Source organism: Heliangelus exortis, chromosome 2 (genome assembly GCF_036169615.1).
Source record: "Heliangelus exortis chromosome 2, bHelExo1.hap1, whole genome shotgun sequence".
Classification (NCBI taxonomy): Eukaryota; Metazoa; Chordata; class Aves; order Apodiformes; family Trochilidae; genus Heliangelus; species Heliangelus exortis.
This window is the reverse complement of record NC_092423.1, coordinates 69,085,885-69,112,950: the sequence shown is the minus strand read 5'-3', so window position 1 is coordinate 69,112,950 and position 27,066 is coordinate 69,085,885. Positions and strand designations below refer to the sequence as shown.

The following is a 27,066-nucleotide window of genomic DNA, read 5'->3' as shown; positions in this document are numbered from 1 at the left end:
ACACTTAAGAAGGCCTGAGAAGAAAAATAATCATCACTTAAGTGAAGGAATAATGTCAACATCAGGGCATTGCTGGGACCATACATTTCACGTACTGAAATGTTCAGTCAACAGCAATTTTGGATGGGGGTGTGCTTGCAGTAAGAAGAGGAAGCCAAATTCTCTTAACACCAAGAAGTCAATTTGTCTCTCCACTTTCCAATTCAAAGCTAATGGAATTCCTGAAGCACCACTGAAAATATATCAGAGTGTTTCACTACCAGGAATCTCCCTTCCAAAAGCACTTCCCAAAATGTCATCACATAATAAAAATTTAAAGTCACACAACTTTAAAGACTAGCAACATTCATCTGTTTTCATGATTATTTTATTTCCAAAATTACTTAAACTTGCTCTGGAAAGTAGGGATAATAAAGGGACCTCACACTTTCAAAATCACACTGGTGTCATAAGTGTATTTAAATAAATTCACAGACATTACTCAACAGCTTTATTGGTTTAATAAATGATGTAGAAAATTAATCTCTGGAACATCGTACGAACAAGAATTACACTGTAATTTTTTTTTTTTACTGTATTTTAGCAAAGGGAGCACAATTTACTTGTTTTCCAGAAAATAAACATTCTCAGAATCTGAAATATATACTGATTTTAAAAAGTAGCATAATAATATTCCTTGCCTCACAGAAAGAGCCAGAAATATGAATCTCAGATTTCTTCTCCATTTTGTTTGAACCAGAGGGTGAGAGCACTATGCTGATAAAGCCTGCTTTTGTATTTCTACACTAACTGCAATGCTTTACAAAACACCTTCAGAATAACAGCAGTAAAACCAGGATAAAAAAGTATCTGAAAGGCTCAGTGGCTTAATACTCTCAACCACAATAATAGATGGCTGAAACTGTACAGGAAAATTCAATCCCAGTACAAATGTCTGAGTCATAAAATCAAACCCCATTCCAAGCACGGTGGTCACGTTTCTCTTTCCTTGAAGAAGTCTGTTCCTTTCAACTCTTCTGGCAGATAATCCTGCTCAACAGGTTCTTTGTATATGGGGTTGTATTTATAGCCTTTACCATAGCCTAAGTTCTTCATGAGCCTTGTTGGGGCATTTCTCAGATGCAGTGGAACGGGCGGCAGAGGTCCCGTGTGCGTTCTCAGGCATTCCTTGACGTTGCCATATGCCCTGTACACCTCTATAGACTTTGGTGCTCTGGCAAAGTATACTACACATTGTGCTAGAATGACCTGGAAACAGGAGAAGGAAAAACGTTCAGTGACTGCTTCTAGGCTTTTTGAGAAAAGGTCAATTATTCAAATTGTTTGTAGCATGACAGGAATTAAATTTTTAAACTAATATTATTATTTAACAAAACAGCTCTTCCTGATTTTCACTACTAGAAAGGAATAGCTTCTTTAGTATATCAGAATATATTATTTTTCTTTATAACAAAGAGGAAAAAAATAGAGGAAATTTATGTTAGTTCACATACCACATTTTAACAAGAAATACGCAGTGAATTGTATTTCAAACTACAGTGTTCTCCTCTCACTTTCAAAGAAGGGGTGTGCAGAATGAACAAGTAACTAAATTTGTCTTGTCCTAGCAATCTCCATTTCTTATTATAATTACAGGTAAGTTTTACAGTTTGCAGCACTTTCAAATCAGTGAATTAATGAAGCTTATACCTCACATTCTGGCATTCCAATAAAGTGACAGCCTTGATAAGCAGCAACTGCTTGTGTTAAAGCCAGGGGATCTGCCAGCCCTACAAAAAGGGATCAGACAAAAGCAGGTTAAAGTCAGTTTACTTTACTGATTGTTTCTTTTATATTTTTCCCCTCCTTTACATTGAAAGGTTATCTATGCACACTTCAAAACTGCTTCCTCAGATGCTGGAACTTTTGGTACAATACATTGCAGCACATAAGATAGTCCCCCAGTGCACAGCATTCTCTCTTTTATCTCCTGCACAAAAGAAGGTTTTGAATCGTAGGTGTTTTTCAGACTGAACCTGTTGCCACATGGTGGCAGCCTGAGCAGCAGCTGCTGTGTATAATTCACTTACTTCTTGGAACTGAAAAAGAAATGGAAAAATGCTTTTATGTAAACACAGCTTCCGTGGATCTCGTAACTCTTCACCCCTTATATATGTGCATCTGTTACTTTGGGTAAGTCAACAAGATGCCTTACATCTAGGGAGCCAGCTATCAAATCTGAGGTTTCAATGTCAGGGTGGGCATTTACCTTCCAGAGTCATTAAAAAACCAGACATCCCTATAATACACATTCTCTGTGACACAAATTTTCTTGTGACCTACAATCAGAGTTTAAAAGAATCCATATTAAAACGCTGCTAAAACCTGACCTAAAAAATATTTGTTTCTGCTGCAACAGGCAATCATCACAATGACACCACACATAGGTCTCTGTCTGCATATACAAAGTTTTTGCTGGATATGAAGCAGTCCAGTATTTTCTACCTATTTTGCATATAGCAGCTTTGGGGTTGTTTCTTCTCTCAAATTTTTGGAAACTAGAAGTCTGGCAGGTCTTCATTCAACATAATATTCCAGCATGAAATACTGCAATTACTGACCTATATCTTCACTTGCAAACCTCACCAGCCTCCTTGCCACATAGAGTGGATCCTCACCACCTTCAAGCATCCGAGCAAGCCAGTAAAGGGAAGCATTTTCATCTGAGCCTCTCATAGATTTATGCAGGGCAGAAATGCAATTGTAATGTTCCTCTCCTATTTAGAATGGGGGAGAAGAGATACACAGAGCTGTTAGGAGGAAATTACACTAAATATATTTAAGGGAACGAAACATATTTTACTAGATCACAGCAGGTACACATAATCTGCTTTTCCAAGTACAAATGGTTATAGTGTTCATTAATCTCAATGTCTTCTGCTTTGCCACATGGATCACTCCACAAACTTCATAAGCATAACAGCAACTGCAGATGAAAAGCAGAGTGTTCTTAAAATAATGCAAGGCTGTTGGATTTGATACCTTATTAATGTTTAATATTAAAAAATACAGATATATTAAGCAGTTAGGAAGAACACTCTATATAAATATCTCTTAACTGTAAAGTATGAGGACTTACAGACCACTGACCACTGCTTTTGGACATGCACACAGCTCTGAGAAGGCAACAAGAATCAGAAAAATTCAGTACTATTTTTATTCCAGTACCGATATTTTAGAAGAAGAAATTTCACATCAACTAAAACTTGAAAATGGGAGTGTACAGTAAATCAAGTACCAGTTTGTTGTATTATATAGGGTAAAAAAAAGAGACATTGCTGTGCATATACAATGATGGCACATCGCACGATCTGGAGGAAACAGCATCACAGCACACGACTCTGGCAGACCCCCAGGAAATGCTGAGTTCAGTTTTGAACTGCACTACTGAGAAGGTCCTGAAAATCCCAAGAAAAACCCACAAACAAAATCTGAAATGCCAGACTACTACAGAAGGAGTAGGAAGACTGAATTTCAGTGAATTTTTTTTTAACATTAAAGTTTAATTAAGATTAGATATGGATTCCAAGGACAAAGCCATTCCACAGATCTTTTAAAACTACAGATAAAAATAGAGGGTCAGCATTAGAAATACTGAAAGAGACCTTTTCTGCTTGCAGTTTTTCTCTGTGTAGTTGGTTTTGATTCCCAGGCATTTTTTTTTAATGAGCGTGTTGCTGCAATACTGTTGTTAAACTTTTCACATAATCTACTTCTTTTATTTTTTTAAAGTTCCTGGCATTCCTTGACTCACAGCTAGATGTGAATTACAAAAGCAACTGGCTGCATGCTCAGCCATCTGTTAATATTTCTCTTCTTCCTACGGCTAAAAGGATTTACAGTCTGAGGGCCACACCATAACTCATTGTTGCTCGTAGGCCCTGCAAAAGAAAAGGCCAAATGCACGAGTTTTAAAATCAAAGGCCTCATACTGCTGCGATTGGTCCTTTCACAGCGAGAAAGATCTCCACCTCCCGGGTCAGAATCTGGGTCCATCTCCCTGTGCTGCTGCTGATGCTGCAGTGTGGTTGTATGGGGAATTCAGCACATGCACTGCCGGCACATGCGGGCAGGCAGACAGCTATTTTTGCTGGGACTCTACACAAAGAGCCCCCTGGCATGCAGTCACTGCTCGTGCCAACACAAACAGCGTGTTCCTGCTCTGTCACAACACTTGGGTCAGAGGCATCAGAAACCCAAGCAGCTGAACTTGCATCGTCCTCTTGGAAGAGGCGTCTCTTGGTCTCTCAAAAGTAAGGATGGTAGCCTTTAAATATCTCCAGAGGATACACTCGTCCACATTTTTTCTTCTGGAGTGCTTCTTTACACTGTAAAGTGTCATACTTGGGGATACCAGCTGGGGAGGCAGAAGGAATTCAGCAGGTTGGAACTAGAGATACATCCCTGAAGAGGACTCCAGAGTATGCAGGCTGAGAAAGGGGACAATTTTCTGCCTTTATCTCCTTCCTCACAAAGTTAATTGCAATAGTTAAGCACCACTTAACTTCTTCAGAAACACTGTACTTTAGATGCAGTTTCAATCAAAGACTAAGTATAGTTACATGCATTGGACAAAGAGGTTGAATGTTTCTTTTTTAAAAACACAATTTGTTTCACACATTCTGACACGTTCTGTCAGTTACCAGAAGCAGCTGAAAAAAAAAATTTTTACATATTGTTATTTAATAGTTCTATTTCTCGGTCTGCTTAGCCAACACAGAGATTTTGGCCTCATCAATTCAGCTGAGAGACAGGCAAACGCTAATATATCTACCACTGCTGTCAAGCATCCAGGATATCTCTTGAAATCAAAACTCTAAACTGTTTTTGGAATCAAAATGCATTTGCTCTATGCAGTTTCCACAAAGGTAAATATCTTTCCAAAGAGAAACAAGATACTACATAAGAGGCTTTATGCAAGACAGAATTTCCCAGTGTCTAGTGTATACATATGTGTAAATCTTGTTGACTTACGCCCCTGAATTGTTTTATGTGTTCATGAAGAGTGTTCCAGCTAGTTTAAGATGTTGATTTATCCCAAGTTTTATTGGTAGAAGACAGGGAAAAGGCCTCATTCACTGGCGATTATTAGTATCCAGATTTGTTAAGCAATCCCTGGTTACAAGGTAGTGAGTAGAAGTAAAATCACAGTGCCTGTCTCACACTTTCTGTCTTAAGCAAAGTTAAACATCAACTGCTCATTGATGAAGGACAGAAAAAATCTTAGAAGATTGACTAGACCAACTACATGGATAAAAAGACTTCTCAGTCTGTTCCAGCAGAAAACAAAAAAGCTGGCTAAAAAACATTATGTATTGAGATACCTTCTCTTTTCTCTTCCAAAGACGAGGAAGGAACAACCACGTTCCAGATTACAGAATAAATTAACTTCAGTTTAATACTTTCCCAGTCTTTACCATAACTAAAGTTGCCGCATAGACTGTGAGACAAAATATTGCAATTATTCTCATACTTATCTTTGATATTTGCTGTTAGATCAGTATTACCAGAGAGACACAATACATAAGAAGAAAAGGAGACAATAGAATTCTATCTTAAAAATCTACTTGGTGCCCACCTGCAGTTAAAACTTTAATCTTGTTGCTGCATCATTTTCTTCAAAAAACAAAGTTAAAAAAAATGAAACTAAAAGCTAAAATATTACCAAATAGTTTGTTTCCTCCCACACTGCACAGGCTGCAGGAGGCTGCTGGCAGTGAAATCTGACTAGATCTGTGTCTTTGTCCATAGGGCTAAAATGCATACATTATCTGCACAATGATCTTGTCTTTATGTCTGCACAAAGATCAGAACAACAGCCTAATGACTAGATTATATATAATTTCCTTCCTGGACTACTTGTTGAAAGTAAATACAAGAATGCCCAACTGCATATATTTGGTGAATTTTGAAAGTGATTAAAACTAAGTAATTATGTAAAATGAAAACCCTGTATTTAAACAACTCTAACTGAATACTGATCAATTAATTGGTGCTTTCAACAGGAACACACTACACTCAAATATATGCTGCTTCTATCATGATTAGATAGCATCATGTCTGTCCCCTTCATGAGGCTGAAGCTCTTTATATAGAGGGCTGCAGATTTCACCACCACAACTGTGACTCAAAATAGGCTATAAAATATCTTTATTTATACTGCAGCTTCTATCCAGAAACCCTTTGTTCATAAAAGAAGAGTTATTCTCTATTGTGGACAAAAGTGATGTGGACAAAGCTTCTTTTCCACAGAAGATAGAAATTTTGTAAAAGGCATATACTTGAGCAAGCTGCTGCTGCAATGGTGTCTTTGGCAGGCTCTTTGGCATTCATACAATCAAAAATTTCAAAGGTTTTACCCGTCACTGAAAGTTTCTGACAAAAAAAACCCAACACAACAAAGCACCTCCAGAGAAGGAGCTGACACATTTGATGCAAGCCTCAGAAAGAGGCACTCTGTGCCATCTCTAACAGAGCAAATAGGTGTAGGAGGGATGGGAGCAATTGACACAGCAAAGAGCTCTGCATGACAGCAGCCACAAGGCGACAGCAAACACATAAGGGACCCAACAGTGCAAGAAACTCACACCAGCCAGCTGGGCAGTTCTCCACTTCCTCCTCATCCAGATTTGTTCCTGACACAGACCCCATAAAATTTTTCTTTTCCCTCTCCCTGCCTCGGCTTCTCAGCTGCCATCATACCCACATCTGCCCAGCTAACTTTTTCCCAACAAAAGGCCCTCATTTTCTCCTTGCAGCAAGAAGGCTGCAAGCAGGAATATATATTACAACCAACCTCGAGAAATCTCTCATCACAGGTTTTGAGTAATGACAGCATATCAAGCATATCAGATACAGTGGCAAAACAAAAATCAATTATTGCTCCAAACACTGCTTGGTATATATTTGTTTGACACTGTACTGCAGAGTGATTCAAGTATTGCTGAAGAACTAGCATATTCCTTTAGATGCATAGTAAACATGCACCCTATCTTTAACATTCACTCTCTCATTTGTAACCCTCTCACATAAGAAGTTATAGTGGCCAACTACTGCAATGCCAAACATTGCCTAGTCACAAACTTAGCAAGAGTGGTTATCACGTTAGGAAGCCTTAAATGCAATTAGATTTATATGACTTGCCATAAGCAAACTACAATTAAAAAAGCAACTTGAAAAATAAAGCAAACCACTTATGTTTTCACGTAACATACTGTTGTGAAAGTAAGCATTTCCAAGAGTCCCAAAGGAGTAGAAGTGCAATTGAAGACTTCCAGCCCTTCAAGAACAAATATCATCATTAAAATATGTATTCTGTCTTTAAAATTGCAATGCTCTTAAAAAAAAAATTCAAAAAATCCTACAGAAAAAAAAATTTACCATGCAACTTTTTACAGAGGAGCAAATGTGTCTCTCACTTAAGCTACGCTTCCTAAGTGGTAAAAGGAAATCCTGTTTGGAAGAAATTTTTGCATGAGCCTGTAGACAAACTGTACAGAAACACTATAGAGGAAAAGTAATTTTTAAGCCTAATGTCAGTATAATCACTGTTTCACCAGAGCAAATAGTATGAAAGGGGGAGAAAAAAGAGAAATTATATAGACTATCAGCTTTTGAGAATGCTGCATCCCAGGAACTGTATGAAGTACTCACCTGCTCGGTCATACAGAATGTGAGATCTCTGTAGCCCTTCCTTTACATGCTCTTCTGTTATCAGAATGCCATCTGTAGGGCCACTTTTGGTAATATTCAAAGGAGTGGTCTTCCCCACTGCTAATCTGGCTTGAACTGCTAACTGGAGCCCATTCAGTCCAGTCCTTGCATCACCATCACAAAGGTAGGCCAGGGTATTGAGAGCTTTCTCCTCTATGTACACTGGAAACCTGCAACAAAATAACGATACACTGTTAGCCCCCATCGTGCTCCTCATCTTGAGTATTATGCTAGAGATGGTCTTTTCTTGCAAAGTTTGAGAGGCAGCTGCATTTAAGTATTGCTTGTTTATCATTTTGTCACAGGTAAGCACTGCAGACCTTGGGAAAACTTTGTGGCACCCAACCCCTTCTCCTGCCCTAATGTATGTTAAATGCAAAATTGCACATGAAGCCAGTAGGCCATGAGCTCTCAACTTAGCCCCCTTTTTCTTTCCCCTCATCTCATTAAGTTCAATTGAAACTAGGTTAGGGTTATGCTAGAGTACAATTCTGGCATAGTCAGCTGGCCTTTACAAGCTTTTACTCCATCAGCATTTCATAGTTAGCACTTCAAATTCCTTGTTGAAAAGACAGAAAGCTATCCAAACACACATGAGAGAATATAGTGAAATATGAAGTAATTAACACTATGTTTTAAACTAACTACCAGCAGTAAGAGCTGTTATCAGATGTTCTTTTAAAAGTAACAACTGGAAGGGCTGTATGTTTAAATTGTAAAGCGTATATGCATTCTACACTCCTTTTTTTTAAAGAGAAGGTTTCACCTGCAAGGACTAAGCTGTCTGCAGAGTATAATACCACACACTTGAGGCTTCCTCACACCAATATCCACAACTGCACTGAGTACTGAACTGTACTAAAAGGCAGCTCCTATGTTGTAAGAAGCTCTGTCTGTCCCAAACAAAGTTGAGGCCTCAGACCCCTTTTGCTTTTTATTAGCTAATGAGAAGCTGGTCAAGAAAGCTGAGTTGTATTTCTGCCTCTTCAGTTTCACTGTAGGACTCAAAGTGCCCTATTGACTCAACACAAGCAATTACTATTACAGGAACATGCACAATGAAGTACAGAAAATATGGTCACAGACAAAGGTCTTGTCCACTTCCATGGTGAAGTTCAAGCTACAACACAGGTAATGGAAATTCCGTGGCAAATAACACACTGTGTATTAAGCTGAGCCAGTCCATGTCTACAACAATAACATGACATACAGAATAGGAATAAATGGAGACTTCCACATACTGCTGTTCCTACAGCATACTGATGAGAATCACTCATTGCAAATAATACAATGCTTCCCTGTTCCATCATCTCCGCTCCATTCACACTCAATATTTCAAACCAATATTTTTATACAGAAAATAACTAAATTCAGTTATTTTTTCTGAGGGATTAAAATCTTAAATTCCATTTTTTTTATGATTTAATGGATGATTCACTAGGCAGGGCCTTAATTTCAAAATCAGGTTGACAATTTCAATACCTTTGGCTTCTAAAAGACACTCACTGTACTTTACATTGTTAAGCACATTCTGTCTTCAGAAGCTCAAGTGCCCTACACCCTTCCACTTCACCCACTTTCCGCACACCCTAAAACTGCAAGACAGAATAACTCTCATGCTTTCTGACCACTTCCCAAGCTCCTGATCCTCTTGCAGATGGGCAATCTCATGTATTTTTCACTCTCCAAAATTAACACTGAACACCCACTGGATGCCAGTGCTCAATGTTGTTATCTTGTAACTGATGATACTTGGAAACAAAAACATAAACAAGCCAAAAAGGACACCCAGGGATCCATCACTCACTGAGCTAAAGGTGATACACTATCTTAAGGAATGGAAAACTACCACTACAGGATAATAAATCCTTCTTCCAACTCCTCATCTGCATACCCTCAAGACAGTCTGTACCAAAAGCCAAAACAAAACATAATTGTATGTGGAAAGAAGCATAAAACCTGCACAACACCACGGGGGTTGATCCAATGACAGGAGGGTGTAAGCCATATCAGAGAGTAAACACAAGAGAGTCCAAGCAAGGAGAACTTATATGATGAAAGATTTAAAAATAATTGACCAGAACATGAGATAAAGAACCCAGTACTTCTTGCACATATAAATCACTATTTTCTTACTTTCTCGGTGCAATTTTCTTGCTACATCACTCCTTGACAAATGGCAACACTTTTACAGGAAAATACAGTTATTCATCTGAAATACTACACTATGATATGCAAGGCTCACTGCCTCACAGCATTGTTTTTGAATGTTACCTCTCATCCCAGCAACTCTGTTTCCTGCAAGGAAAACAGATTGATGTTCCAAAAAGGGAATAATTTTCAAAAAAGTATTGAACACCGAATGCCCAAAGGAGGCCAATCTTCAACACTGTGATTTACAAACCAGTGAATTCAAAACCTGTCAGTACTTGTAATACAGTCACTAACAAGCTGAATTGGATGATGCCCGAGCTTGCCAACAGGAAACTGGGGATCCTTTCATTTCCCTCAGCTGTGCGCCTTCTGTGCTAACTTCAAATACATTAATCTACCATCCAGTTTACTCTGACTTCAATTACAAGTCTGAATGCCTGAAGGCAGCCATTGAATGATAAAATAAAAAAGAAAATAAGAATTTTATTTCCTCCATCACTGACACAGTACAAATGGAGTTTATCAGTGTACACCTGGAACAGTTTGTGCTATTACTGAGACACTGTAAACTGCAGAAAACACAAAAATAGCTTCAGCAATATAAAGCATCTTGAAGACTGACTTCTTACTTTTCTTCTTCATGGGTATGTTTCTTCCTTTCATATTCCCTGGTGTTCCAGCTTCATTTATTGAAGGTTTTAAGAGGCACAATTTGATAGCAATAAAGTTTATGACAGTCTGTGCTTCGTGTTATATTGTCATAAACTGACTGTTGAAGCTTTGCGAGTGTGATGGTGTAAAAAAGAAAAAGATATCAAAGTAGACAACATGTCCTGCTAGTTCTGTTTCAGCTTTACAGCAAGTGAAGGCCACAGAAGGATGAGAGAGAAGCCAGGTGGCCTAACCTTATCAGAAACCTGCAGGTATAGTGGAAGCAAGATAAAAAAAAAAAAAAAGTCATTAAGAAAATTTAAAGAAAAAATTTTGGTAAAGCATGCTGATCATCTGATAAACTGATGCCAAGAACCACATACAGGACTCCATACTATGTTTCTGTGGTTTGGGAAAGGAGATTCACAATGGGAATTAAATCCAAAATTCAATACACACCACATTTCTTCTGCCTAGATCTCTGCAACATTTTCAAAGTGGGCATGGCCCACATTTGGGAACATGCTGCCTTACAGCTCTTTTTCCAACTATGAAACAAATGTGAACACAGTGAACAACCAATTCAACTGTAATTAGCAACTTTCATTTATCCCTCAAGACAGCATGAACACTGTTACCTGCCTGCATCTAATGACAGCCCTGCTTCAGAGGCAGGGAGGTGAAGAGAAAAAGGATGAGACACAGCTGTTCCAGAAGAGTAGCAGGTGGAAAGGAAATGAAGAAGCAGAAATGGTACAGACAGTGCAGCAAGAAGAAGGAATTAACAAGGAGTCCAAAACTGGAACCATAGTAAGTGCCTGGATGGCTGATAAAAAAACCAAACTCAACAGCACCAGTATAGATCAACCACAGACCAGAACCAGACAGTAGATGGAAAGACAAGAAAGACTTAACACACAACTGCAACAAACACTCTTGAATTCTGAACCCCATTTTTATTTCCAAAAGTTTGGCTCCCACATTAGCTATTGGAGTGGAGCCCTCTCTCTATGGACAGATTTCTGAAACGGTGCTAGTCTGTCAGTCTGTCTGCCAGACTTCTTCAGCTTGATGAAGCACCACCATTCTGTTTAAATCATCCACAGCTAACAGAAGGTTACGGACACAGAGTCCAGAGAAACCCAAACCCAAACAACTGCAGCTGAAACTATGCCTTGTGCTTTAATCCTGTACAGAAAGGAAACACTCTGAACCCCAGTCAAGGGTGTAGCCACAACCACAGCTGTGACATTACATTAAGGCTGACATGCAGTCCTGCCTTCTTGTCTAAAATTCACATTACCACAATATGTAAAAGCTACAAATGAGTAAACCATGAGGCAGGGTATCCTAAAAATAAAAAGGTAATAGCTTTCCTTCCCTGTCCTGACATCAGCATTTAGATTAGTGATTCTCATTGTTTATATTGTGATAAAGCTAAAGGACAAAGTGGATTCCCTCTCACTTATTTCATACAGAGTACCAGCCCAATTCCCATGTCAATAAATTACGAGGACTACATACAAGCATCAACATAAAGGAATTCTGATAACTTGCATGAAAGTAGTGCCATACTAAAGGTTACTCTTATTTGCCAGGTAGCCATTTCAGAAGGCAGATAACACTCCTTACGGAGAGATCTGGACCTCATTTTTTCACAAATGTTCCTCTGTTTGGCTGGGACAACAGAGAGGACAAAAAACCAAAAGTCTATCTTGAAACAATCTTTTAAGACCTCACAGCAACAGCCCCCTCTCCCCACAGCATACCATAAAACATACTGCAGCACTTGTTCTGCAACTAAAGCACAGCAGTATCCTCTCTGGTTGAGACCAGAGAGGATAAATTCTCAGAAAAATTCAAAAAATTCTCAGAAAACAACAAACTTTTGTCTGGCACTTCAAAACCAATTAAGGATGGGATGCTCCATCGACCACTTAATGGTAACACGATGCTTTTACAACCAGTAGCAAGAAGTAACACACATTAGGACATGATCAAGACCCAGTTACAGGCTTCCACAGCAAATCCTCAGAGCAGAATGGATTTAAATATCCTGGGAGGGTGAGTCAGGAACTGCAGATACAAGTATAAAACTCTCTCCTAATCCAGACACTGAGATTGTTTTGGATAGGGAGAGCCAGTGCTTTGAATTCTCTCTCTCTCCTGTCACCCCCCAACCCTGCCATATGCTGCCACTTCTTTTCTTTACTATCAGAAGTGGCTAGGGTTTCTCTTCCCACCCCCCAACTGCTTCATTCTCTCCCTGGCAGGCAGTCAATTCCCCAGGCTGTGTGTGTTAACACCCTGCAGCCCATAAACTACTCACTCTGAGCTCTGGCTGCTGCTGCCAGTTGCAGAGCTGCTGTCCTTCTCACCCTGGCCCAAAACCTGGACCCCTAAGGACCTGACAGCCCGCATCAGAATCACTTCCATTGCCTCAGCTGAGAGCTTCTCCAGGACAATCACCCGGCATCGGCTCAGAAGAGCGGCGTTGACTTGGAAGGAAGGGTTTTCTGTGGTGGCTCCTATCAGGGTCACTGTCCCACACTCGACGTGAGGAAGAAAAGTGTCCTGAGGATGGGAGGGAAGCAGAAAAAGCTGATCTCTATCAATGACAACCTGAAACATTCCATGTGAGTAGGCTACATTTTTTGTCTTGTGAGTCTTTGGGTACCTGGTTGGTATTACAAATAACCTGAGTGACAAGGAAGCTCATCTGCTCAGCTATCTGAAGGATTTGATTTGATACACACAGCACATTACAGGCTGTTCAACTTAGTAACTTGTGCTTGTACCGAGAATGAACCTGCTAACTGAAAAGAAATAGTGACAAAAATCCTCAAATTTTAATTTTATTTATGTGACTTTGGTCTCTTGTTTGCCAAACGTAAGATGTAATGAAAGTGCCTTATCAAATATAACACAAAGTGAAGGTAATTCTAAATACTCTTTGAACCAAAATTTAGGGTATGTTACCCTACCTAAGGGTGGCTCAGAAAACTATAGATTAGAGAAGGGTACAGAATCCAAACTTTCTATGTTTGGCTGTGGTCTTGTTTGGTTTGTTTTATTTCTTTTTATGGTACTTTGGTCTCTTTTCTTACAGAGAGGTCAACATTAAAAGAAACATTCTAGGCACATCCACAATCCAGACCTTTTTAAAGGTAATTCTGAAAGCTACCCCTAGGGAGGAGGCTGAAATGAAGATATGTACAGCAAACATTACTTGCATGACTTTGCAGAGATAAAATTTCAGAAAATGTCACATAAATCCCAGCACATAAGTCAACCTTTATATCAAATCTTTGAATCCCAATAATTAAACACTGACTGGAAGTTAGTTATGAGTTTTAATGTTTATGCTTTTGATTAATTAAAAGCATAATTAATCTACTAAAAACATTAACATTAAAATCAGAAGCCCTAAGTAAGCTATCACCTTAATGCAAAGTGGAAAATTTTACAGAAGTGCTGACACAGTGGCATAGTAAAATACCTGCTGAGATTTATTGAAACGATGGATCTCATCAATAAAGAGGATGGTTTTTCTCTTAAAGAGTCTTTTTTCATTCTGGGCTTGGCTGATGACATCTCGAACATCATTTGTCTTGGCACTTGTGGCTGACAGTGTCACAAACCTCGTGCCGTTCTTTTTGCTGCTGTTGGCTATGATGTGTGCAAGTGTAGTCTGAAACAGCAACAGGAGAGAGCTTTGTTAACATAATTTTGGACATGGAAAGTACTAATTCCAAGGAAATATTTAAAGAACAAAGCAATATATTCTGGACACAGGGGCAGTGACGACAGTTGAGAGAATAAGGTATTTTAGTTCATGTTACTCTAGCACACAGAAGACTTAAAAACTTCCTGCCAATTCCACTGCTGCATTTCCAATGCCTGCATTTTTATGTACCACACTTACTCAGCTGCAATACTGAAAAGGCCAGCAATGACAGCTGTCTACTTTGCCACAGAAGAAAAAAATCTTTGCCAAAATAAATTTCTGTCACAGAAGACAGACATGCTGACTGCTGTTCAGTGCGCAGTAATTTTGTTGAGTATTTTAATGTATAAAGAACTGGACTACCCTAAGACACCTGCAGAAGAGTTTATAGGGCAATCACATTAAAGAAATGCAAAGCTACAATGCTGTTAATTAAAGTCTTCTCTATCTCCACTGCACATACAAATGAAATTAATCAGAAAGCAGTTCTCTACTAAAGCACAACAATGTTAGCAATGAATAATTTTATGCATACTCAAGCAAATGTAACTCTTTACATCTAAGCAGTCAACAGTAATTAAGTGCTGTCCAAGGGGAGGAAAACGCAGCTGACTGAACAGACTGCTGGTTTTAGTGAGCAGGTATGTTGTTGTTCTTTCCTTACTGACAACTCCTTCAAATAGGAATTTTTTTACAGGGAATTTCACTGAGCTTACCAAAGCACTGAAGCCACTTGCAGTACTACCTCCCAGACAGATTCATCACACCTGAACACATCACAGGCATAATTTTCCATTTTTCCTTCACAATCCTTAGCGAAGGCAGGTGTCTCCACATGTCCCAAGCAGAGTGTATCTCTGCTTTCAAGTACCTCTAGAGAAAACCAGATGCATTTTCCAGAGCTCACTCTTCTATTAAAGAAGGAGCCTGAGGAGACTGAAGACAGGAGAGCCTCAGCAGCTGAGAAGCAGGACAGGTGCTGACACAACCACTTCAGAAGATGGTCCAAGTACTGAGGTTAATGCAGCAGGTGCTGCCAGCCTGATCCTCTTGCAAGAAGGCTGAAGAAGAAAAAACGTACCAACAGCTACCAGTGGAGTTGGCAGGACCTCTTTCACTGCCCTACCAGGACGGTTCTGTCTCTATTCTATACCTCTTCCATCCCTGAAATGGCAACCAGCCCAAGATAGGTAAGGGGAGGTAAAGGTGAGGATATATCACTATTTATTCTTGCTTCAGTTTTAGTAAAGTCTTGCTGACTGTCTTCAGAAGAGGTGTGATTTCACATCCTGCTACACAACTCTCATCCCCTGAAGCTCAAAGCACCAGCCAGCCCATTTCCCTCCTTGGATTGCTGCAGAAGAAGACTGGAAAGACATGCCAGAAAGCACTCACAGAAAAGCTTACAGGATGAACAGGGAAATATAAAAAAAAAAAATCCAAACTGAAACTATCTTTGACACTCAGCTAAGAAAATAAAACCAACACAAATAAACAAAAGGGCCTCGATTCAGAATGTGCCTTCAAAGGATGTACCCATGCCTTAAAAATCACTGAAAGCATAAAAACTGACAATACATGAAATCTGAGGATGAAAAGGGAAGAACGTACCTCTTCCTTCTCTAAAAGTAGCAGTGGTGAGAGAGGGGGAAGATAGGGAAAAACAACAGGGAAAAAATACCAAGTGGGTATTCTTCTAACTCATGCTGCGTCCTGATACTCACAGAGACGAAGAGACTTGTTATGGTCAGTTTAAGTCTAAGAACATGGCTAAATTGATGCATTAGAAGACTGCAGAGATCACTGCACCCAGGGAGAGAATTTTTATCTTTTGATCAATTATACCCTGTAGTGAAAAGGAGTAAGTCAAAGATGCCACATTTTTTGCAACACATTGCTACTAAAGAAAATTATACTCATTAGCCAAACAGAGAAGGAATTACTGTATTTTTCTGTCAGTCAAATCTGACATACAATATTTAGATAGATAGTAGTTGTTTAAAAAAGAATAAAATAAAATAAAAAAAAAAGCAGAGACCAAGAATCTACTTGAAATGAAAACTGCCACACAGTTCTCAGCTAGCATGTGCCTCTTCTGCTTTGCCAATTTCTGGATCAACAAAAGTTGCAATAAGAACATACATCACATTTCAAAAGTAGTGCTGGATCTGGACCAGCATGTTCAAAGACTCTTCCTTCTCTTTTGCACAATCAATCACTTAGCAAGAAATGGTAATATTGTTTTCTTCCCCTTTGTTACTATCAGGTTACAACCTAGGGAACATGTATCTCAATACAGACTTCAGCAGGTACTAGCACTGAAGAACTGAAACCAGCATGCTAAACCCCTAGCTTCTCTCACTAGCTTAATGGGCAATGTATTTGAGGGATAAGAAAAAAACTAAAAATCTGAAATGGAATAAGGAAGAAGAAAAGACACGGAATAGCTTTTATTATCCAAAAGAAAAAATTGAAGTAAGCTTGATTGTTACATTAGGAAAAAAGTCTTTAAAAATAGTGGAACTGATGTTGCAATTTATTATGAATAAATACGTATGTATCAGAATCTGCATAACCAGCAGGAAGAGGAAATCTAGACAATTAGATATTCTGCTTTTATTCTTAGACAGGTGTTTCTTCTCTAGATCACATTTTTCTCTTATGGGGAGGAACAGAAGTAATGTTTCCTGTAAATTAAGTGGTATTGATATCAGTGAGAACATGAGTGATGCTGAAAGCTAACTTTTTGCTAACTTCACTCAGAATTACACCTTACAAAGCTCAGTGTAACACCCTTGCCTCTTCCAGAAATCATTCTCAGTTCTCTTCCATTATTCCAACAAACTATCCAACCTTGCCCCTGTAATTTCAACAATTATGCTGAAAATTGCAAGACCTTACTGACTTACCTGTTTAGACAGGTTAAAGAGGCCCCATCGTAATCAGTTATTCTGAAATATGTGGAAACATATCCACAGGTGACAACTTCCAACTTGAGCACATGGTCACTTATTTCCAGATCAATTACTCAACGAATGAACACCTCACTACTGAATCTCTCCTGAATCGTCCTGGAACTGTCTTCATGTCAGCACAAATAAGAATTTCCTTTCCTACAGGCTACAAGAATCCGAAATTGAAAAAACCTGCCTAACAACCCAGCAAACACCAGCCAAAACAAACAAGCCCATTCCCAGGAACTATGCTATTGTGTCTTTCAGTTTTTTACATCAGTTTTTATGAATTAAAAGTACCCCCCTGTGTCAACCACACCTCTCAATGTCAAAGTAGATAAATCAATCAGATTTGCTGTTTTGGTTAGTAGGATGTTTGTACTAGGAGCCCAGAACTTTCTGTAAATCTACAGGCTTCCTTAAGTGAGCAAATCTCTTTGAATGTAACTTATTTCCCTTTTCTCTGTGCTGGCAACAGTTAAAGCAATCTCATTACCATGGCTCAAAAAAATAGTAAAAAGCAAGTCCAAATTAATCCATCAGCATAAAAATGCTGATGTTCAATGGCTAACATGACTTGCTTAGAAGTAATGTGGCCTTTTCACTTTTGCAACTCTTTATCAGGCCATTAAACTATGCCCACTGCATTAGCTCACCAAGGCCCTTTCCACAACTGAAGTGGCACAGCCTAGCTCTCTTTAGAAAGTGTAATTAAAAAAAAAAAAATGAAAAAGAGATTAGTGTATATGGTCAGATCACACTCAAGAAGACTCCAGTCAGGAGGTTGACTGTGAAACCTCAGATCGTTCTTCCCTCACTTTTGTGGAAGATCAGGTAGACTTTTTTTTAGGGATTCATGGAGACTTTCTTTACCCATATTTAAAATGTATAAATTTAGCAAAAGCTACTGTAGATGTCAATCACAGAAAACACATGGTCTCTCAGGTTACATCTACACTGTTCTGCAGTCATGCCACAACAGTTGTTCTATTCAAGCCTCACAGCCCTTCCTGCCTCTTGCAGCCTTTTCACGAGGAGCTGACATTCATCCTACACTTCATGGGAGCACAGAGCAGCACGCTGATGTGAGAGCTCTCCTTGCACATGGATGGGCCCTTCCAACATCCATGCTTCTCCTGGCAGTCAGGAAGGTTATGAATGGACTCCTAGGCCATGTTTAGGTGATCAAAGCAGATCTGCCACACATCTGTGCAACTGTATAGACTGCAGTGCAGCATGGATTGCTCCTGAGCAGAGATTATCCATTTGGCATCTAGAGGCTTTTACTGGCTTGTCTCAGAGCAAACCATAATATGAATTATCTTTACAGCAGGGATGACAAATGACTGAAAGCCTGGTGCTAAACACAAGCCTAACATATATATAGATATATAGGGTCCAAATGACATTATCAGAGTTCAGAAATGGCATCCTGATTTTTTTCTCTGCCCTCTGATCATGAATTTCCCTGTATTTTCTCCTCCAGGATTTCCATGCCTTTGCTTACATGGGATTGGCATAAACAGCCTCTCTCCACCCTTGACCCTCTTGTTAAGGGGAGTAGGCAGCAGGGCCATGACGTGGTCGACAAGCAGCCAAGAAAGGCCATGCTCTGTTGCACAGCCATGAGTGAGACACCAACATTGAGACCATCCTTGGATGCCAGCCAGGAGAGCAGTTCCCTGGGATGCAGATTAAAAACCTTGGGTCTATCCCGGGTTCACTGCTGAGCTGACCTCAAGCTGCCACACTGTGTCACAGCCAATGAGTTAACTTGGATCTTAAGGATACTGTCAGGATAGCAGATGAACATGGCTCAGGGACACTGTCTATGGAGATGCAATCAAAATGCAATCAAAACTGGCCACAGCTGGCATTTATATAAGGGCAGATGCTATTCTTACCCATCTTGTTTGGTTCCTCACACCCCAAATAGCCCACTGTGAGCCTACTGGAGGACTAAGGTGTCACTGAACAACAGCCACATCATGTGCTTTACAGAACTTCCAGAATCCCAAGTCAGACCAAACATAAACAGAGGGAAGGTCATTGAGTAATCTTTACTGAGATGGAGCTGTGCCTCTATTTGCTTCATCCAAATTTGTCTCCTTATATTCCAACTGCTTCACAAATACAACTGTATTTCCTTTTTCTAGAGAGACCTTGGAAGTTAATCCTGATTTAGACTGGCATAAGCAAAGTCAAGTGCAATGCATACAAAGACTTCTGCCAGGCAACTGTAAAGACAAACCCACTTTTCAGAGTTGTTCTGGGAAACCCATTTTCAATTAAAAATCTCATGGTAGTCGATTAAAAGAACTCATTACTTCAAGCAGTTCAAATCAGGCCTCAAAGAGAGTTTGAAATACACTCAAGTAATCAAATAGCCATTTAAGGTAATCACTTGAATTACCAAAACAGAAAACCCTAGAGGGAACCAATTATAAATATGCAATGAGCAAAATAAGCAAGATAGACTTACTCTGCTTCAATGTGTCATATACTCAAAGTTTTGAATAAAAACAAACAAAAAAAGAAACACAAAGGAGACCTAGAAATAAAATATAAAATTCAGTAAAGATTTGATGGAAACGTCAAAGACCACTTCCTGGGGTTTCTAATGTTCTGCACATACATCAACACGGCACATTTTACCTTAGTGCTAGATTGCAGCTACAGACCCCAGAAAAGCAGCATTTTTTTTTTCCTATCTTTTGTAGGGAGTGGGTTCCAGACACTCACTGCCTACATTTTTTCTTGTGAAACAGCAAGTGTAAAAGGGGATGTTTACTGTACTTAAATACAGAATGCTCAGGTTTAAAAGGCTTAAACCCTATCTGTGGCAGCAAAATTATTCAGTGCTCAAATTACCCTGTTGTCCCCCCCACTAACTCTTTACTAAAATTGGTGCCCCATGACAGACAAGCAAAAATCTAAATCCCTGCATTAAGGCATCATAAATCACAGCACGGCTTACTCAGATTACAGTAGGATTCATACACGCTTCTAAAAATTTGCATAGTCAGAATGGACAAGCTAACCATTCCTAAGTTAATAACCATAACATCTCTTAGAGGTAGTGTTTCTTCTTCTGGCCTGTGTCTGGTCAGCTTCTTAAAAGCAGAAAATACGATCTTGTGTTCAACACTTAGCAGTGACAAAGATAAAAACGAAGATTCAAAGTCTTTTCAGCTAGAGTACTTGGGCTTCCTAAGAAATGAGGATGACAAATTAAAAGTACAAATATAATGTTTAATTAAAATAGGAAGATTCAATACTGATGGAAATTCAAAAGAAAATGAGCTCCCTGATTTTTGTCTCCTCAATTTTGATTGTGGTTCCTTGAAGACTCAAACGCAGCTGAAGCTGAAATCAACTTGGGCAGAACAGTACAAAGCATGTTTTTTTACTCAGATCACTAGCTTGATTTCTTTCATGATAAAGTTCTCCAGAAGTACTCTTGACCTGCTACATGAAACACTGCAGTTTAATAGCCAAGATTATTCTCTTTTTCCTTTGAAAAGGTCTGTTGAACTACTACTTACCATAAAGGTCCAGAATGACAAATTATACATAAATTAATTTGAAATTCGGCCACAAGGATTAATTCTATCTCCAGTTATTTTATCTTTTTGGTTTTTTTTTTTACTTAGTCCTGCTCTACCCATTCCCAAAGAAGTATCAGGTAGCGTGGCATTTGGCTGGAGAAATGAAGAAAGCATAGATAGGCTGCAATAGCCAGATTCCATGGGTAGCAGGAGTGTGAAGAGGTTTAAGGAGCCTATGACTATCTTACACAGCAGTTCTGATTTTAGATCAACATATCTAATTATACTCCTAGTCCTCCAATGTTAAGGGTATTCTTTGATGGGCAGAAATTGGCATGTGAGCTTGTTACATTTGAAGCTACATAATGTACAATTACTTCCCATTATTTTTCCCACTGAAAGAGACTGCACTTGACAGAAGTTTTTGATAATCAGGTCCTGAAGCAGAGAGAATACTTACTTCTCCTCCACAAGATCTTCCAAGTTTCAAGCACTAAGCTATGTGATTCTTCACATAAAAAGAGAAACAGGCTTCCTTTGCACCTGTCCATTCTCTACCTATTTCAAATTACTTCCTCATTAAATGTCTTGTTAGACATTCTTATATACATACAACCCAAATCGTGAGGCAGACAGGCAGGCAACCACAGAACTATTTTTACATCTTTAGGGGGACTATTTTGCCTTGCATGTTAAATCTGTAAGGACAGGAATTTATTAAAAAATATCCAAGTGAAGAGTAGAGCTTTCAGTCATTTTTCTGAAACAGACAACATGACTTATGGAGAAGAAGCCTCAAGATGAAACTACTCTAGCACCATCCTAGAAATACTGACAAGCAAGGGTGAATGGAAAAGCTCAATTTTTTTCATCAGGAACTTCTGGACCAGCCAGCTGAAAGAACATAGTCTCAAAACCGTTTGTTGATAAAGAATAGCCTGCAGAAGTGATCAAGTTTCCCAACAGCTTAAGTACTCGGAGAGAGAAAAATGTACCAGATAAATTACAGAACTGTTACTTGACTGGGCAAAAGGCACAATCTTGAGGCAGGTCAGATGGCTGCTGAGCAGCAGAATTTGAACTCTATGAGAAGCATGCTTATTAAGTATAACTCTGCATAAGGCATATAGATGAGTAGGTCATGAGAAAGAGAATGAAAGATATATTATTACAGGCACACAAGAGATCATCCCAATATTCAAAGGTGGTCTTAGTACCACAGAAGGCTTCTAAAGAACACCTGAAATACAAGCATAAGCTGTTACAAGCTCATCTTTGAAAAAGTATTTCCACAGACCAAAGTCATGGCTTCATGATATCACAATCCAAAGACCACTAAGTCCTGATTTCAAGAGACTGCGTGAGGTTTTTGCTTTGTTAATATTGTATTTGTAAAAACATTTTTCTCTAAGGAAAATGAAAGAACAAGCATGCACTGTTGACACAGATAACAAGAAATCAAAGGCAAGAGTATGAATACATATAGCAGGCATTTCATCATGTTACTCATTCAGTAAGGTAGATTCCTTTAATTAAAGAATTTCCTTTCTCTCTCTGCTTCAGTCCGTCTACCCTCCCTTTAATGTTTTCAGAAATAGCCCTTCTTTGCCTCATCTCCACAGCTCTCTCATTTTCTGATATTACCTTGTCATTTTAAGGAAAGTGGCAGTACTTAAGTTTAGCAGCTGCATCTTTTCAAGTATATGCTATCCAGCCTAAATACTGCTGCATCATTGCTAACTGTATTCATCTATCCATTATTCTCATTCCTGCTCTTAACTGTGATTAATTGGCATTATTCAAATACCATACATATCAAGTCTCTTTTTATCTTCAGTTATTCTGAGAAAACTGCTGACCTTAACTTCCCTGCTAGCATTAACTCATTGTTTTCCCTATCCCATATTTCATATTTCCCACATGTACTCACACATAAAATTAAGATGTTTGTATATATATATATATACATATATGTATATATATAACATGCAAAACTTAGTGCTGTGCACACATTAAACTGACAGACATAACAGTAGTTTGCTTGCTTAACTTTGCCCCTGGGAAACCTGGAACACAGAGAAAGAAAGACAAAATGGAGGCCATGTCTTTCATTGTTCCCTCCTGACCACACCTGAGGCATTAATTTGGTCCTTCCCTCACTACAGCTGTGGATCTCTTCACTTCTGTGTTGTAATCACAGTGCTTTCTGGGATTCACCATGGTCAAACCCTGGTATCTTAAGGAGGCATAGCCAGAGTGTGCAGCAGCCATTTCCTGCAAAGAGTGATCACTTTCAGAGGGTTTTTTTATAAAAGGTATGTGGCCACCGTGCTATTAGCTCCCTCTCACACCTGAGCTGCATTCCTTCAGGAGGCAGAATTTGAGGTAAAGCAAACCTGACAGTAGCAATTTACCAGAATCTAACCAGATTTCCTAGACATTTTCACAAACTGTGTTTTGCTACTGTTGCTAAACTTCTCTAAACTTGGGCTCTGGTTAACCGATTTGGAATTTACCAAATGTAAATTGGGTGAAATAAACAAGGGCACGTGTAACCAAAGGGCAAGCTACAGGGACTGGGGTTCTCTCTGGGAAGGAGAACCACTTCTATTTTATTCAGGGGTCAGGTTGTGCTTTTGCAACCCAAGTGAAAATTCGCAGACATCCACCAGCATCACAGAAGCCAAGAAGACAGGAAGGAAAAAAACCAAAAAAGGAGTGAGTTTAGAAAAATAAACAGGTTCCACCCTCGGCAGTTTATCAGCCTCGAAAGGAACATGAAACAGAGAAAGGCCTGAACATCCAGCCCGAGCTGCAAGGTCTGAACCTGTGCCAGGTCGCTCACCACCGCCCTCTTGGGCCCCGGGCTGCGGGGTCCAGGCGGGAGGTGCTGCGGCGGGGCCCGGCGGTGCCACTCACCTTGCCGCAGCCCGGTGGCCCCCAGAGGATGAGGGAGGGGATTTCGTGGGACTCCAGCAGGGACCGCAGCAGGGTCTGGGCTCCCAGCACCCGCTCCTGCCCCACGTAGTCCCCCAGCGTGTCAGGCCGCAGCTGCTCGGCCAAGGGCTTCCCCTCCAGCTTCTGCGCCAGGCTCGCCCCGCTGCTCGCCGCCGCTGAGCCTCCAACCTCCGGCCTCACGGCGGCCTCTTCCCGCTCTGCCCTGTTCCTCCTCCCGGGGACTCCCGGGCTCTGCCCGCCGCGGCCCTTGTGGAAGAGGGAGAAGACAGGGGTAGCAGCGGCCGGGACGGTGTCCTCCGGCTCTGCCTCCGCCCGGCTGCCCGGCGAGGCGGCGGCGAGGCGCGGCCGTTTGGAGGGGGGCGACAAGCCCGGCTCCTCTGCCTCGCCCTCCCCGGCCTGCAAGCATCGGTCCAGGTGCGAGTTGATATGCGCGCCCGGCAGCTCCCGCAGGCACACGGGACACTGCACCAGGGGCTCGTCCCCGGCGCCCTCCATCGCCTCCCTCCCCCGGGAGGTTCGAGCCGGGAGCGCAGGCGATGCCAGGCCGGGGCAGGAAGCGAGGCCGCCGGCCCTCGGCGCCCACAGCCCTTCGGGAGCTGTAGTCCGGCAGGTCCCGCTCCCCGCCCTTAGCAGCGGGGGAGGTGGGCGCCGTTTCCACCCGCTGCAGGGAGCCTCCCCGGCTTCGAGGGGGAGGAAGGGGACAATGGGCTCTCTTCCCTCCCCTCAGCGCCCCGGAGGCTTCCGGCAGCGGTGGAAGGGGCCCTATGGGCAGGTGTGAGCATGGTGCCCAGAGAGGATGCTCCCCTTTGCCCCCGAGGTCCTAGGGCATTGCTGTTGGGGTCCATATACCCGGTGTGCAATAATCCGGTCTACACACAAGGTCGACGTATTTCTTTATTCCATTTCTTGTGCAGAAAGAGATGCTAAGGGGTAAATTCACCAAGCTAGCACACCTTCCCCATCTTAACACAGGGCTTCTTCTATACAGCAAAAAATGCTGAATTACCTCACTTCTAAGCATACCCATATAATTTGTCTACATGATTGGTTAACTAGTTCTTTGCTTCCACTTCAAGCATAGTGCTGCTACTTTTCCCTACATGTGAACAGAGAGGTCTTCTCAGTATAATGGAGGGTAGTTAAGTGTGTTCATGAGGTAAATTCACAGTAAATTTAGTTAGTTGTTGCTTTCTATGATCTCTTTTACTTAGTGCTTAAGGCTAAAGACATTAGTGATTAGCATCTGCCATTTAACTCTCCCTCACACCAAGATAAGCTCAATCAACAGCCCCTTTCATGGTTCATGTCGAACATCAGTGGGGGGCAAAGTCCTCAGAGGCAGAGGCCATGTCTGCCCTTAGCTGTGTCTGTAGCTGATGCTACTGCTTTTCTACCTTGACAGAAGATATTTGAAAATCTATTCGGGATGTGTGGTATCTCCATGGTCTCTTGGGCTGCAGATTCCAGGGAGGTGTAGGGTTGAGGGGTTGAAAAAAAGCACAGTAAGCAGCACTATTTGCATCCTAATTTACCACCTCAACTTGACCCACTAGTAATTCTTTCCATGTTACATCTTGTTTTCTTTCTTGACTTGTACATTTACGTTTAATTATATACTGTTACATAATTGTTTCCAACTTGTAAAATTCAGGTCAGTCTAATGTCAAGATGTATTAGGAGGTAAATAAGTCTGGCTACTGGCTGACAGTACCTGTACCCAGGTTTAAATTTTGAAAATGGCTTGTTTGAAAAAGACTGATGGGTCATAAATAAAGCTTTTATTGAAAGTGAATATGGAGGCTTAGGGTGGAGTTTTGAGCAAAATACTTCAGAGCCAATCATGTAAACCTAGTTCTGGCTGAAGGTGTTATGATCTAAAAGCAGATGGTCGAAAGGGGCTGATTTTGGTTTCTTTTTGACTGATACCTATTTGACCGCCCATTCCATTTCTAACTGTTTTAAAAAAACATTTACTTGTTTATATTTTTATTGTGGATATGCTGTTATTTTGCATAAAAAGCAGTAGGACTGTAGGTATATATCCCCTGTGCATACAACTAGGGAAATTTCTGTGTTTCTGTGACTTGTGTGTGGTTTCTCAGTCTGTAAATTTTCCTTGAAGTGAGAGACTGGATTGCTGAGGAAGACCCAGAAGAAAACATATCCCAGTCCAGAGTTAGGGGATGATAATGATGGGGGGAAGGTTTTCACCCTCTTTTGGAAGAAATGGAACTCAACACCCAATGGAACAGTTTTTGCTTGGTTGGTTCATTTCAGTTTTGGTTTTGGTTTGAGGGCCATAGCCTCCTATTGCTCAGTAGCACATGACCTGTGGGGACTTGCTTCTTTGAGGCGGTGGAAGGAAGCCCTTGCAAATGAATTTTGCTGTGTGCAACTCATAAACTTCCATTGCTTAGCTTACCGTATATGGCATATATTTGAGGTAACAACAGGGGAGAGGGCAGTGATGTTTTGGACTAAATCCTAGTCTTCGCTTGCTGACAGAGCTCAGTAATGCCTTCGAGCTTGCCATCCCCTTAATATTTTCCTAGATAACTCACCCATCAGCCAGCTTGAAGGAACAACGTGTCCTTTCAGTAAGACATGTCATTCTCAGTAGATGGATGGCCACATTTGGTTATCATAACTTAGAGGATGATGTACTCTTTGAAGAGATATGGGAAGCCTGAATCAACTTTCCTTTTTTGCAGTCATGTCAGGCCAGAAGTCATCTTCACAGCCAGGTCACTCTAGAAGCCTCTGGGATTTCAGTAGCAGGAGGGAATCTGAAAACATCACCTCTTTTTTTTCTCACAGCTTTGAAGTATGTTGCATTGTACCTTGGTGTTGAGTAGGTTAAGGGAACTGTAAAATAATGGCTAATGGCTTACAGGTTAGACTGAGCCCTTGCAGTATGTAATGTGTAACTGCCAGTGCATTTAGAAAAACTCAAAAACCCTGCTCCTGAGAAGCAGAGGAAGAACATCTCTTAAAGGGTCTTTTCACCTGAAAGGGATGGAAAGGGTTGTCAGAGCCATGAAAGCTGGTAGTGGAGGCTAGAAGTGGTAGATCTGACATATTTACATATTGGTTATACCACCTGTTTGGATGATGAGTATCAAACAGACCCATGCTGGTGTCCCTGCAACTCACATATTAACAGCATGCTCTAGGGCTGCAATAACACACAAGCAGGAATCTCTCTGGAAGGCTGCAAGCTTACACTGTCCTTTGCTGTCCATTTTCTGTGAAAATTACCACTAGCACGCCACCTCCTGTGTCACCTGTGATAACCTGTGGCATCTTTTGCACCTGGGAAGTG

The 27,066-nt window shown here is 40.6% G+C and overlaps 2 protein-coding genes across 2 annotated transcripts in view; one reads left to right on the top strand and one right to left on the bottom strand.

Moving 5' to 3' along the window:
• Positions 1–479: 479 nt before the first annotated feature.
• WRNIP1 (WRN helicase interacting protein 1) lies at positions 480–24,313 on the bottom strand. The gene is made up of 7 exons (XM_071736571.1): positions 23,706–24,313; positions 14,057–14,248; positions 12,887–13,131; positions 7,693–7,922; positions 2,601–2,756; positions 1,690–1,769; positions 480–1,248 (listed from the first exon to the last, which is right to left on the bottom strand). Exons 1-7 carry the CDS (start codon positions 24,237–24,239, stop codon positions 973–975), a joined length of 1,713 nt encoding a protein of 570 aa, XP_071592672.1. The 5' UTR covers positions 24,240–24,313; the 3' UTR covers positions 480–972.
• Positions 13,062–27,066, top strand: part of MYLK4 (myosin light chain kinase family member 4) — an 82,815-nt gene continuing 68,810 nt past the window's right edge. The window contains exon 1 of the mRNA XM_071736568.1: positions 13,062–13,193. Within this exon, the coding sequence (XP_071592669.1) occupies positions 13,138–13,193 (56 nt within the window). The 5' untranslated portion in view covers positions 13,062–13,137. The remainder of the gene's footprint in view (positions 13,194–27,066) is intronic.

Excerpts from the sequence above, each read along its gene's own strand:
- WRNIP1 (XM_071736571.1), bottom strand. The coding sequence starts at position 24,239 with ATGGAGGGCGCCGGGGACGAGCCCCTGGTGCAGTGTCCCGTGTGCCTG. Across the intron at positions 13,132-14,056 it reads GTTTCAATAAATCTCAGCAG|GACACTTTTCTTCCTCACGT; the intron begins GTATTTTACTAT and ends TCCCATCCTCAG. Across the intron at positions 1,249-1,689 it reads TTGGAATGCCAGAATGTGAG|GTCATTCTAGCACAATGTGT; the intron begins GTATAAGCTTCA and ends TCCTGTTTCCAG.